General features: G+C 29.1%; 1 protein-coding gene across 1 annotated transcript in view; it reads right to left on the bottom strand.

Annotated features, from left to right (window-relative positions):
* The window catches only part of LOC142326310 (sphingosine kinase 1-like), a 79444-nt gene that overhangs the window by 15264 nt on the left and 48173 nt on the right, over nt 1-16007 (bottom strand). Inside the window, exons 4-6 of the mRNA XM_075368704.1 lie at nt 15568-15667; nt 11125-11245; nt 1533-1714 (exon numbers count right to left, since the gene is read on the bottom strand). Of these exons, the coding sequence (XP_075224819.1) occupies nt 1533-1714; nt 11125-11245; nt 15568-15667 (403 nt within the window). The remainder of the gene's footprint in view (nt 1-1532; nt 1715-11124; nt 11246-15567; nt 15668-16007) is intronic.

The following is a 16007-nucleotide window of genomic DNA, read 5'->3' as shown; positions in this document are numbered from 1 at the left end:
CTGTATTAATTACAAATATTAACGCTAAATTTGTAAATAGTGAAATATATAAGTAGGTTTCAATTGAATAAATATACTGAATTTCTTTATTAACAACAAAGAAATTTTAATTAAAATAAAACAAATTACTATAATTTTATTATTACAGACAGAAACATGTACATAAATCAATAAATTAAAAAATATTGCAAATGAAGATTTTAATGACTTTTTTCTTTCTTTCATTATTTTTTAAAAATGTTTTTCTTTTTAAAACATTCAAACTTAAGAATTTATCAAGTAAGTACAAATCATGGATAACCATGGAAGGGGGTTTGAATATTCCTTGTTAATGGAAAACAAAGCCACATTTAACACACAAAATAACTTAACGCCTTATTGGTTTTTGATGAGATATCTCGCCATTAACAACCTTGATAAAAATTGTACTTAACGAAATAACTCATCATCCACTTTTTTGCTGAAAAGTGCCCTTGATGAAATAATTTGTCATTATGAATTGACCTGTTTCATTCTGTTGTCAACGAGTTACTGCAACTTGTTGAGTCTAGTTCCATTTTTATTCAAATTTATTGGTGAAGTACTAGTACCACCATATCAGTTCTCTATTCTATATGTCTTGTTTCGTATCCTTATTAACAGCTATTACAATGCATTTCTTTTTGTTGTTTTTATCATTCCTTAAGTTGCATATGTGTTAGTTTCATTATTCCTTTATGTTATTTATTATTTTCTTTTATCGTTTTCATAATTTTACTATTATTTTAGTGTAATCTTCAGTCATATTTTTATTTACAACTGTTTGTGTCTCTGGGTATGACCATATGTAAATAAGAAATAATACAGTTGTTTACTTAGTAATTTTGTATGTCAGTAAACGATCTTCGTGTTATTTGAATTACTTACTAGTGTTTTACAACATATTGACATGGCAATTAAGTATTTTAAGTGATATTTATTAGTACAAAATGGCCTGTACATCACCTGCAAATGATAGTGGTGTAATTGAACTTTTAAATATTATTTTTTACTTTGCACAATAAGAAAAGTACATAAATAAGTCCTTAAATTAGTTATGCCATATTTTATTGTGTAGAACAAAAATAAAAAAAAAAATGGGCAAAACAACAAAGGTTAAGTAAAAAAAAAAAGGCCATAATAATAAGATTTTCTGCTAAAATAAAGAACCATTAAGGGGTTAAAATCTTACTGTATTTCAAAACTTACAAAATATTATTTAAAAAACAACAGCAGCAGCCAAGATGTTAATTTATCAAATATTTATTTTAAATTCAGGAAATAAAATAGGACTAACATTGAAAATCATTAAACAAGCTAAGGAAAACTGTTTAGAAAAAACCAACAAGGAATAAATAAAATAGTAAAAAGAAAAGAAAATGTTGCAAAACATTTCAATCTATAACCTACTTTTTATGAATTGGAAAAGATAAAACAGAAAATGAAATTAATAACAAATCTTTAATTACCAATTGATGAACAATGAGCACTATGTAAAATAAAATAATACATACCTCTGATGAAGTCTCTAAATTTATACAATCACCAAAACTGCTGCTAGGATGTAAAGGCAAGTTCAGATCCATACAATCACTGATACTACGAGTTAACAATGCTGTACTGTCATTACGACTTAAACATAATCTCTCATTAGGTATTAGACAATATGATAAACGACCACGATATGTCCTCAATCCTGAAATACAAAAGAATGTGTAAAAATTTATCATGTAAAATTCATTAGCAAAAAACCTATGAGATTTAAGCCATCATCAACCATAATACAAACCCTTGACACCATGAAAGGGAAATATTAGGCCAAAATTAAAATGAATATGCTGGTTCTGTCGGATCTCAGGAGTTATGGCTTACATTATTAGCTAATGTATGGCCAAATAAAAATAACACAATAGAATATATTTATATGTATGCAGGCTGACATTTATTAATGTCAGTTTAAACAGAAACGCAAAAGAATCAGAGATCCCCAGACCAATTTGAACACACATGCATTATCAAGCACTTAATTTTGAAATTATATAATCCATGGCCAGACAATGATTTTTCATACCATTAGCAAACTGTGCAGCCTGGTTTTCATCAAAAAATAAATTTTTTACCTTATATGCTGTTTTATTATTTTTTTTATTTATTGTTATTATGCATTGTAGCATAAATCATCAGTAGCAACAGATGGTTTTTGAACTCATAATTGTAATACAGTTGAGAAATAGAAGGAGCAAACATGCTTCTTTCAGTCAAGTTTAATAAAAAAAGATAATACAGTATAATTTAATTGTTTTCAATTACTGAACTACACAGAAGTTCTGTAAATTAAAAAAATCTGCAAACACTGTTGTAACACTTTCCCGTCATGGGGTTTCTTCTGATGAACGACTTACAACTTAATTTAAAATATTTATCATTTTATTTAAATATAATATTTTTTTGTTTATTTATTGATTCTAACTAAAGCACACCATATTTCATTCGCGTGGGTGTGACGGTACTAGCGGCCATTTTAGATATTTTTTACACTAAATGTTATTAATTTATTTAATTCTACCGGTCACCTGTGATGTCACAACACAGCAGCTGTGGGTCAATGCTACACTAGCGCTCCTTGTGGCGAGACGGGGTACTAATGACATAGTATACCCACTTAGTAGCTAGTTTATTTAGAGCATTTTTTGAGGTTAGGGTGTAATTTTGTAAAATGTTTTTTGGAAATATTATTTTTTAATTAACAAATGTGCCTAAGAAAAATAAGACTTTAATTAGGCAAAATCTTGAGTAAGGTAACCTTGCTCTACAGCCTCACCTCCTTGACCTTTTAAGTTGAAAATTTAATGGCACCAGTGCTCCGTATATAGAAGTAATCTGACCAAGTTTGGTCAAAATCAGTTAAGTAATTCAGGAGATATAAGGTGATTTTGGGTACAACACTGAACATACACATGTACATACAAACATTTGGAAAATATCCATCTGGTTTTCTGGGTTCCTTAGGTATCAAAACTTAAAGACCCAGTGAAAACCACATACACCCAAACTGGACCAATTACAATTCTTTCCCTTCTAAAGCTACAGCACTAGACAGGAAATTAAAGTGTATATACAGTGAAAGTTATCTTAAAATAAGAATGAACTGGTGCAATTGTTAAATAATAGAAGAATGTAAGTTTTTATAAAATTATGTACTTTCATCCACCAATTGAGAAAATAAGTTACTAACATATAATACAAGGGTCATTCAAATTTAAACTGCAATTTTTCCGCATGGGCTGAGGAAAAGCAGTGAATACGGTGAGGCACCAAGGATAGTTAGTTGGATATGTATGGAGGGTAGCAATCAGCCAAACATGCCCATAGGTCATGTTCCCTAATCAGTAACAGAATATCTGAGCATAAGGCACCATCATCTGTTGCATAACGAATATAATCTGATTTCTCACCAACGAAGCTATCAAATCGTCTGAAACTTTGACTCAATTCCAAGTACAGTTCGTTAATACATGGCATATTACCATGTCAAAAACTCAAGAGTTTGATTGGGTCAAAAACAATTTGAAGCGGCCGTCATGCAGAGGAGAATGAAAGTTATAAACATCATCCGCAAATCAGTGTCAATGATAACAATATTCAGGCTGTTTGTGACCTTGTGGAAGGTGACCGCCACATAACTGTCACTGAAATTGCAGCAGATATAGACAAAAGTGTTGGTAGTGTACATACAATGTTGTTAGACACTCTTTGGGTATAGAAAAGTGTTGGCAAGATGGGTTCCACATCTTCTCATGAAGGCAAATGTCTGGAAAGACAACAGTCAGTGGCTTCTGGATCACTTTGAGGAAGAAGAGGCATTTTTGGACTGAATTGTGACCTGTGACAAAACATGGATCCACCCTATACCCCGGAAACCAAAAGAACAAGTATGGAATGGAGGAAAAGCAGGAGGGGACACTAATCAAGGCCAAGAAATGCTTGTCAGTTGGAAAAATTCTGGCAACTGTGCTTTAGGATTCAAAAGTTGTACTGCTGACTGATTTCCTGCATAAATGAAGGACAGTAAATGCGGCATACTACTGCCAGTTGTTGGATGATGCTTATCGCAACAAACAAAGCCAGACTTGTCAACATGTGATTTCCACATGTTTGATTGGCTGAAAGAAGTTTTAGAAGGGAAATGATTCGAAAACAATCCCACATCTGAGCAGTATGTATGTAGCTGATTGTTCAGGAAGCCTTCATGGTTTTTTGATGAGGGGATCAGGAAACTATCTATTAGTGGAGAAAATGTATTTCTATTGAAGGTACTATGAAAATAAGGTACAAAATAAATAAGGTAATTTACTTATAATTTTATCAAATATTAATAACGCTATGTAAAAATTCTGGTTTATATTTTTAATCATTAACCCCCTATCATACCATTCTGAGCAATAGCTGAAAATTACTTAAACATAAAATAACAAGATTTTTTTTTAGCCACATAATGTTACTGTTACTGTTTATAAATATAACTGTTAGTTTCACAGTTACTGAAAGATCTCTTATGAAATAAAAATTTTCTTCAGAAATTATCTAAAATTCAAGCTAAATTACTTTTGTCATTTAACTGGTTTGATGTCCTTCTCCACCATTACTCTCTATCTATCATAACATCTATCTAATCTATGTAACATATTATTACATCATTATATCGCACGTTGTACGTATGTACAACATACGTAGAATACATCTTCATGTATTCTACTTTTTTCCAAATTATACGTATGCAACTAACTGACTTTTATTTAATCATTATCAACAGACTGATTTGATGCACTTCTAATTTATTTCTATCCATCACTAGTATGAAATATCCAACATACACATACTTACATCCATAACAATGTTATTCAAACACATGCCATTTCTTAAAGATTTTGTACACTAGTTTTTCCGGAACTAAAGTAACTGGACACCTTAAAATAAGGTCTACTGACACAGTTCCTTTTATTCCTCAAACTTTTATCTTTTCTAATTCATCTACATCTACATCTTTTCACATCTACACCTATAAAAAGCCTTGACTACTGCCTATATCCCAATATCAAGAAAAAATTACTACACTTTAAATAGTAGAATAAAGTTACACTTTGACTTCAGAACTTTTAAGAACCCTTAAATTAAATAATATATATATTATTTTAAAGTAACAGAAATTAAACAAAAAAAAAGTTTTTTTCAACTATTGTGCTAACATTTTTATTAAGCAAACAAGCATTCTAGAGTGTTTAGAAATCATACTGTTAATTCTACATTATCTTGAAAAAAATTAATACTTCTATATTAAAGAGCAGAAAATTTTAATCAAATTGTATTATTTAATTATTTTATCCTAACTTCTACATAAAGATAACCTAAATATATTTCAATCACCTCATAAAAACAAAAATAATAAATAAATAAATAAAAACTTAATATTAACAAACAAAAATAATAAAGAATGAACAATCAGCTCTGCATTTAATAAATACATCTATCACAGTATCAATTAGTAGTTGTTTAAACTGCTCACAATTTTTTGTGCACCGTGAACTAATTTTGCACTGAAATAATAATTTTAACAATGTTTTTTTGTTTATTACTAATAAGCAGTATTATTAAGTACTGAGTTTTCTTAAAACTAAAATATTCTTAAATAATTATTCTTATTATTCTAATTATTCTTAAATAATACTAAAAAACTTACTTCTGAAAAATTTTACTTTGAAATCAATCTACTGTTTCTAATTTTTTTTCTTGTTAAGTTTTAAACAAGACAAACCATTAGGAAGCTGAAATTCACTATTCACGTAAACTAAATTGTTTTACAATTATGAAATAATTATAATTATGTTATGATTATGAAATCTTTGTAATACTGATTGCACAAGGAAAATGAATATTTATGTAAACATTACTGTGAATAAATAATGGAATAAAAGTGGAAAAAGACAAGTGTGTGAAAATTTTAGCCAAGTGCTATTCAGGTAAGAGTTCATTTACCAAAACACAACTCTGAAAGATTAATCATACATAACTCCTGCCTGGTTGAAGGAAGGTAATATTCTAAGTGACTTATAAAGAAGTACTTCTATACTTAAAATAAACATATGTTGGAATGATTTTAAATAATAACTATCAATGAAGAAAACCATTCTATTATTTACGTAGATGAAAGCTGCATACATTCTTCCCACATGAAGGGTCAAGCATGGACTGATGGTTCTTCATAAGAACTGAAAGCTCCTGTTTCTGAAGGGAGTTGAGCAAAATAGTTAATGTAGGAGAAGAAGACAGTTTTATTGAAAATGCTCTTGTAATATTTAAATCAGGTCAAAAAATGGGCAATTGCCATGACAAAATGAATTTTAATAATTCTCAAAAATAGATTGCGTCTCACCAATCTGTCACAGAGATCTGTACAGTCATGGATAATGCACCGTAACACAATGTTCAAGTAAATCCAGCCCCTAATTTGAATTGACTAAAACAAGACATGATCGATTGGCTCATTAAAAACAAGATTTTTACATGAAATGTTCAAACCTGAATTTTATATGCTGATAAAACTACATAAACTGCAATTTTAAACATACAAAACAGATTCTTTATTTGCTGAAAAAGGACATACTGTTGTCAAATTACTACCTCATCATCATGACTTAAATCCTATTGACAATGTCTGGGCATGTGTTAAAAATTACATTGCCCAAAACATTGTAACATCCAATTTAGAAAACTGACTGATTTAGATCTGATGAATGAAAAACTTGCAGAAATAAATATAAAATTCTGGAAGGCAGTTTGCAAAAATGTGGAAAATTGTTAGACAAATTATTTAAAACTTGAACCGGTTAGACAAAATTTCCATGCATTTTATTATAAAATTACATTAAACTGATTTCAGTTCCGATAGTTCCATAGACGATAGTGATGACGAAGAGGAGAACATAATGCATGGAGTTGAAGAAATAATGTAACTTGGAAAGAAATTAAATATGTTGTGCGCTAGATGTTAATTTAGTAAGTCTAATAAAAATTATGCAATCAATTTGGAAATATTGTAATATTATAATGCGATTTATTTTGGAATTAAAGAAAGTTGTTGGTTTTTTAATAAGTTAATTTTTTACATTACTATTAGCATCATCATCATCATAATATATTGTAAAGATTTTTTTTGTTATTATTTCACTGAAAAATTGGATTCTATTGACATCATATGAATTAAGATTTATGACATAATTTACAGCAAATGGTTTGTTTAATATGTTTAATCTGCATATAGAACTCTTAATTGTGTATGTTGGACATGTGGTAATGATTCTTGGAAATAAAAATAGTATCATGACTTAATGTCACTATCCACGATCATATAGCTAAACATAATACTGAAATGATGCATAGTTAAGATCAAAGACCAGCTTTGTTTTACTGTAGTAGATTTATGATTAGCTACTGAATTGTAACATATGTGTAATATATTAGGAACTTTGGCGAAGGCAAAATTATGGAGCTGAGTGTTCTTAACTACGATTATAGACAAAGGTTTGCTCTCTCTGTATTCCTGTCTACAGACCGAAACTCTCTCTGTTACTGGATTGAGACAACTAAGAATTCATGCAGCTCATAAGGCACCACTAAACAAACAAACTGTATTTCAAATAATTTTGCAGTCACACTGCAAAAGAATGAGCTGGTGCATGTCTTGGAGAAAAAGAACCTTCTTTTTTCATCAAATGCAGTAGATATTTCTTTATTTTCTTATTTAGACAATTAAGCAAAGATCCATAATATTGTCCATTTACTGGGAAATATTACCATTCAATCCTTCTTCAGAAACTGAATGTACAAGATGTTAACTAAAGTAAAGACCATTTCATTGTAAAAAAATTTATTCTGAAAACTTTATAAATATTTTTTATTTATCTTAAACTACATACCTTATATTACTTCTTTATACAATCACCACATGAATTAAGACATTTATCATAGCGATACACCAGCTTCAATATGACCTCGTCGTATTCTTCTATCACCAGTGCATTTAGCCACTGATTAATAGCATTTTTAAATTCATCGTCACCTGCGAATTGCTTACCACTCAAAAATTCTTTCAATTTCCCAAACAAATGACAATCAGGAGCTAAGTCTGGACTACATGGTGGGTGATCGTAAATTTCCCATTCAAATGTTCTCAGTGAATCACATGTCAAACCTGCATTATTGTGCAGCAGGACGACGCCATTGGTCGGCCGCCCACATAGCCAATTTTAAATGGCACGCTGTAACTTACATAGTTTCACAATAGGCTTCTGTCTGCATTTATAGTCGTTCCACATGACATGAAATCAATCAGCAGTATGCCAAAGTGATCCTAAAAGATGTGGCCATCAGTTTATATCCAAATGGCTGTGGCTTGACCTTTGTTGGTCTAGTTGGCGATTGAGGATAATGCCATTCACTTGACTGCCGTTTTCTTCCTGGCGTGTAATACAAAATCCATGTTTCATTGCCAGTAACAATTTAATTAAGGAACTCATCACCTTTTTCTGTGCATCACATCAAAAATTCCAAAGCAGATCGCAATCAGATTTTTTTGTGATGTTCCATTAAGATGTGCAACACCCAACATGTACAAACCTTTCTGAAGCCTAAATGGTCATGAACAATGCGACCAACAACTGCTCTTGAAACATCAGGAAAAAGAAGGGCCAGGTAAATTGTTAAACAACGATCGTTTCTGATTTTATCATCTACGCATTTCCATAATTCCTCGGTGATTAACGAGGGCCTCCCCAAACATTTTTTACCATGCACATTAATTCTGTTATTTCTAATCCTTTCACATCATTTTGGACGTTTCTTTCATTCATTACATTATTATCAAACACAGCAACCAAGTGCCTATGAATTTCAGCCAGCTTGATGCTTTGATGGTTTGAACACTATATTCCATGTATTTCAGCGGCAACATCAATTTTCCTGTTAATTTTATAACCTAACTCACATATAATCAACAATGCAGTATGTGCATTAAAAATGGTTTTCAACTTCTTTTGAACAGTCTCCAACTTCAACTTACTGTTTTGATTGTTTCTTGGTTCAGGTCAATAGTGATGTATCCAAATTTTACCAACTGTCATGAAATGGCACATCTTGATTATGTGGAAACAGCATGTGCTTAGAAGTATTAAGTTAATGCTTTTGATCAACTGTAAGCAAAAGTAGCACACATCTTGTGGACAGTTTCAGCACATGAAAATATATTTGTATAGTATGATGCACCCTTAATTTAAGATGACTAAGCGATTTCATCCACCTTCAAATATGATGCATCTTCAAACTTTTATTCTCCGTCACCATAACATATTCTACATATAACATGGAATTTTTTTTCATATATATTTTTTTCAATATTCTCTGTTTGCAAACTCAAAAGGGCCGTTTAAAAGTTTCAGTGCTGTTCATGCTCATATAAACACTTAAAAATAACAAGACTTGCATCTACTGCCATTAATGGAGCTGATTCACCATAATATTTATCCAGTTTGGCTTTAGTTTCCTGTATAGTTCTTTTTCTTTTCAAAAAGTAATTTTTGATCACCACTCAAATTTCTTTTTTCATAAATCATAATAATTACTCACGGACTGAAATGACTGCCGCAATCATAATTATGAATGTTATCTGACAAAGTTGATGAATGCTCCTAACAGAGATGCAGAAAACTAAGAATGGCCTCGTCCATATACTACAAGTACCAAGTTGATACTTCAACATACTGAATGCCATCTCTTAGTTGCTAGAATTATCAAAACACTATTTGTAATTCAATAACGATTTTACTTGTTTATCTTTAATAAACATATTAATTAAAATATTCAATAAAATACTAAAGGCTTATACTTTTTAGTAAATTTATTTTATACATATCTTTAACTTTTAGTCAGTTCTTATGTTTACTCAACATCAATTCCGTTATTAATATTCAGGGGTTTCTATAAATTTTTGTTTCAGTCTGCTATATTAGATCCAACATTTAAACATAAAATACTATTGTGAGTGAGCTAATTTGTAAATTAGCTCACTCAAAAATTTCTATATAAATTTTTTTGTAATTTCCAACTAATTTAAAAAAATTTTGAAAAAAAAAAAAAAATTTCTCTTCATTCACAAAATTCTGTTAGCATACTTTTTTAATGGGCAACATGTTAGTGTAGTGTTTGTGTTGTTAGTGCATGTTTGGCTTGCAAATCAAATACTGACAGGCGTGATTCTTAGGAAGGGTCTCTATTTTGATACTTATCTACAATATGTGACTACCTTATAACTTTTCTTCCCTTTTAAAAAAATTTTCAATCATGTTCCAGATTCTAATAATAAATAGAAATGAATAAACTTTAAACTTTGTATTTTTTTTTAAGAAAAAGTCTTATGGATTTATTGCAGGAGTATCCCTAGGTTTTATACACAACACATTAAAGGTACTTAATTGTGCTCTATTAATAACAATAATAATAACTTTTTTAAATTTCTTTAAAATTTCTCTTTTGCTAAACAAGGATTGAGAAATTCATGTTTGGTGTTAGATCAAAACTTCTATAACAGCAGAATTCTACTTTAAAAAAACATATTTTTATATTTCAAAACCTCTGTAATTCCCATGCCAAAATAACAAAATGCTTCTAATTATCATAGAAAATTTTTTAATACTAGAGAATCATCATTCTTTTCTCAATTAAATCATTACTTTGATTTACTCCAATACATATTCAAAAGAACAATATAAGAGTAAGAACAATACAAGAGTACATTTGTGAGAAATATTTCTTTCAGAAAGTTGCAGCAATTGAATAAGTTGAAAATCTTTTAAATAAAATTCATTCCTTAATCTCCAAAAAACAAAATAATAAACATCAACAGAAAAATTGACAATTACGCTAAAAAAACTATATATTCACTTCACTGTACTTCAAACAGGATAAATAGATGACTGATTTATGTCTGCCATTCAGAAAGATCATAATGATGGAACAGAATAAAAATAATATTTAATTTTTTTTCTTTTTATTCACCTATAAGCCTTGCAACACTCCAAACAGTAAACCTTTGGCTGCCAATAGCTCTAAGTCTTTCACTTTCAATATCAATATCTGACAGCAGACCCCAACCGACTGAAAGAAATGAAAACAGTACCTGTAAAAAACAGTAATTTACTGATAAACATTAATCCAATCACATGAAATTTTATAATAACATGAATTAAACAAATAACATAAAGGAATAACTTAGAATAACTTAATAACTTTTGTAATCTGAATTACATAATCTATTTATTTAAAGTTTTTCATTACTTTTTTATTTAATATGTTAACTTCACATATTTCTATATATACTTTGATGAGGAAGATGAGATGGATAAAATAGTAGATGTAAAAAAAATGTTAGATCCTTGCCAAAAATTGAGCCTGCATACAAGCAGTTTTAGAGATCTGCATGAATGTTTTGTTTGAACATCTACTGCAAAACCTTTTTTAAATTTGTTTTTAAACTTTGTTTACATTACAGCACTAAAAGATGAACTGATTTCTTGTTAAATACTCTTGAATAAAAAATAATAAAAAAAAATCTGCATGGGGACTAAACTCCTTGAATAAACTTTTGTGCATTTACTTGTTCAAGTTGCATTTCCCCCCCCCCCCCCCAAACATTTAAGGCTATAAATTCTACACTACATCTATCACAAACATTTCCAGACTAGTTTTCTGAGCTCATAGGAAAGAGGCAGCTTTTTTTAGTACTTTCTGAAAATGAATTCTAACCAAAAAAAATTAACAGCAACAAATAAAACTTGAAACAGCTTTTATACATACACTTTCCAGAATTTTAATCAGAGGTTCTTATGGTAATAGAAGACTTAATTGATAAACTATAAAAGCTGATAATTCAAATAGTTTAGGAAAACATAAAACAGAATTTTACCCTTATATCCAATTACATAAGCTTAGCTAAATGTGTATTTTCTTATTAGTTAATCAAACATAAGTACATTTCAGTTATTCAAGACACCTGTGAATCTAAATGTTAGTCCCAATTAAATGGACAGCTCATATATTTGAAGTTACATATTATATAAAGTATAAATAATCATGGATAAAAAAACACAACATTATTTGTAATAAAAAGTAACACTTAAAAATAAATAATAAAGAAACACAACAACTAAATAAAATGGTCTTTATAAACTTTTAAAAAAAGCAATTCTTAGTAATGCAGGTAAAAATTGACGTTCAATTATGGGATGAATATAATAAAGAGTGTATAATGATATTAGGAATTTCTAGTGAACTAAGTAATTGATGTTTTACAGTAAATTAAGATAGTACATTAACCCTTACATGACATGCAAGGCATAACATATTGTGTAGAAATGTAGAACCACACAAGCTGTAAAATACAGAAACAACTGCTTACACTAAATTCAATTAAATCTTTATCTATCCACATGCATTTTATTTGTATAGCTGGTATAATACTTAGTTAAATGATTTCTATACAAGGTTTGAGTTAAGTCCATTTTGAAATAAAAACAAAACTGAAAAATATGAATAAAGTTTTTAATTTACATATAAACACTACATTTATTTACCACTTTTCTACATAACTGCTTTCAATTTTAATACATTTTCATACGTTTCACTAGCACCTTCATTCCCTCTTCAAGAAATTCTAACACCAGTGACTTAAGGCACAAATGCCATTTTTCAATTCAGCATCACTGTCAAACCTTTGTAATACAAGCTACTGTCTACACTAAAGAAAAAGAAAATAATCACTGAGAACTAAATTAGAGCAATAATAATATATAGTGAATGATTGAAGACAAAAATTTTTCAATTGCCTTAGTTCTAATTTGCCATGTGTGGCTGTACTGTCATGCAAAAACAAAATCCTGCTGGATAATATCCTTTTAATAGCTCTTCTAAATGTTTGCAGTACATATCAGCAATCACAGTAAAGTTCCACAATTCTCAAAATTCAACAAGCAAGATAACCTTTTTCCCCAAAAAGCAGTAGCTATAAGCTTTTATCAAATATTTTTGTTTGAATTTCTTCATTCTAGAAGATGATGAATGCCGGCATTGGATTGACTGTTGGCTGGTTTATCTCATCATTTGAATAAGAAATCAGGTTTCATCTTCACTAGCAATGTGATAAAATAATTCATCAATTTTATTTTTGTAACATGCACTGCTTTTTCCTTATGTGTTTGTGTGTCAGTTAACATCTTCAGTCAAAACTTTATAAATCAAAGTTCATGAAACATCAGACAAATGTGAGGCAGTGAAACGCTTGTTTTCTTGAAATTTTATCAACTATTTCAATCAAATCATCTGTTATCACAAACAGCTGACTGTTATATTCCTTATCATGAATGTTTGTTTGTCAATCTCAAACTGTTCAGCACCATTGTCTTTCTTTAGTGACACTCACAATATTAGGCCTGTAAACATCACAAATTTTCCTAAGAATTTCAGCCACAGAATTGTTTTTTAGCATCAAAAATTGGGTTACTCCTGATACATCACATTTGGTAGAATTACAAATTGTAGCACTCATTTTAAATGGATGAATATAAACAACTAAAAATGAAATAATGTAATTATCATTGCTAACAACTGACTATGGATTTAAATAACTGAGCGCCATCTTTTTACGTCTCTTACATAAGCAGCAAATTCAAAACGGATTTTACTTAAAAGCATGCCATATATGTTTCATTTTATCTATAAAATAAAATTTAGAAGCTTAGAATAAATTTTAGTAAACATTTTCCAATGAGACCTGATAAAAGTTATTGCAAATCTGATACGCCATTGACACAACAAAAACTATTTTACTCCCAATTTTTAATGCTGGTTTCAAAGCAATTTGAAGCATTATATAATTATCATCTATTTTTGAATCATTTATTTTTATCATTATGCTGTTTGACTTGTAAGTTTCTAGAATTAAACAGAATTAGAGGACTAGAACGTTTTGATCCATTTTGCAAGAATGTATCAAAATTCTATTTATACAGCACGCATAATTTCTAAAATTGTATACTTTAGAAGTTCCCACAAGTCATGATGTATAAACAAATAATAAAATGTTATTTACTTCTTGTATGTTAATAAAATATTAAGAAATAGAAGAATGTTAAGGGAAATTTTGGTAAATATCAGAAACTGTTTTTATGTATGTACTTATCCTTTTCCCAAGATATATTTTACTGAATAATTGTTTAGTTAAACTTGTCTGACATGATTTAATAATCAAACTTTAAGAGTAAAATATAAGTAAGATTTTATCATATTTCAGACTTATCCTCCTCTTATATTAATTAGTTTTCAGTGATCAAATTTTAATGGCTTACTACTCTATAAAGTTAGTTTTGTGAAAATCACAAATTTCTCTCATATGTTCCTTTTGAGTTACTTAGTTTGAATATATCCTATTTTATTCAAACTACCAGACTTAGAGGCTTCTAAAAAAAGTAAGAATATGATTGTCAAATCTCACAGTTTTCAGAAAGTAGTGTTAAACCCTAAAAAAACGAAAACCTAAATGTCAATTTTTAAAATTTTTTATATTTAATTCTGGAGTTGAGGTTTTTTGTTTCTATAACCTAGATTTTCAATAAGCTTTTCAACCTATTTCCTTCAGTATAGGACAAAATAGGCTCTGACAAAATAAAGTATGTTTTATCCAAATTAATATGGTTTCTGTTCAAACTTTATAACTTTTGAGACAAGGAAGTTATTAAGGTTTTCACAAACCTCAAAGAAAGGGAGTAATGGCTGATGCGTCTATACAAAATAGTCTTCAAAAATTGTAGATAACCTAGAAAACAAATTACTCTTGTTTTCACTCTCTAAGTGTTGTGATATCAATTTTCTAAGTGTTATCTCAGTAAAACTGGGAAAAAACATTTTTATCAATATAAGATAAATTTTATTTATTTATATACAAGAAATCATTCTATTGGACCATTTCAGATCTTTGGGTTAGATCTTTCAAAAAATCTATTGGCTCCATAAGGAGCCAATTCTAATTTTTATCAGCAATGAACTTTAACTATTGAAAGAGATAATTTATACCCACTAACTGTAATAACTAATAATCTATATTAATTATTATTAATATCAATATAAATATTTTGTGGTAGCCCACAATGTAACATAGCATTTAGCAAATAACAGAATAGCTGCTAAACTACACATATAAATTCAATCACCCTCAATAGGCTTATGCTTAATTATAGATTTTTTAATTGTAATTAAATATATATGTAACAATATTTCCTAGCAACTGAACCCAGGAACAACTGAATTCATTTTAATAATCTTACATGCATTAAGTAGGAAGAACAGCTTTATATGATCTAAACTGTGTTAGAATAACAGAAATCTTATCTTCTGAAAAATGTTAATAACAAGCACTATTCAGTATAATGCAACCTTCGGTTCTATTACCTGTGACTGAGTCTGCACTCGTACCAAATCCATAGGTGCAGTTATACCCTTCACTATATTCAATGTTGATACTAATACCGGATTTTGATCATACGGTTCGCTGTAATCAAACAAGAATAACTGTAAATAACAATTAAAATAATAAACGAACAGATTACTCATAAATGTACATCTATCCAAGACAATAACTTATCACACACTGCAAATGGAGGGTAAGAAACAAAATTAATAACTGGAAAATGCTGAAATCAAACCATCATCCAATTCTTTAAACCAAACTATAACTAATTAAGTAATTGATAAGTAATCCCACATTAAGTAATCTAAAAAAAAAACATTTAAAATTGAATATTAATACATTATAACAAAAAAAAAAAATATTTAAAATTATAATACACAACTGATAATAAATTATACCAACATAATTATAAAATTATTTT

The sequence above is a fragment of the Lycorma delicatula genome, chromosome 6, assembly GCF_047948215.1.
Source record: "Lycorma delicatula isolate Av1 chromosome 6, ASM4794821v1, whole genome shotgun sequence".
Lineage (NCBI taxonomy): Eukaryota > Metazoa > Arthropoda > Insecta > Hemiptera > Fulgoridae > Lycorma > Lycorma delicatula.
The sequence above is the reverse complement of the archived record's forward strand: the minus strand, read 5'-3'. Positions and strand labels throughout refer to the sequence as shown.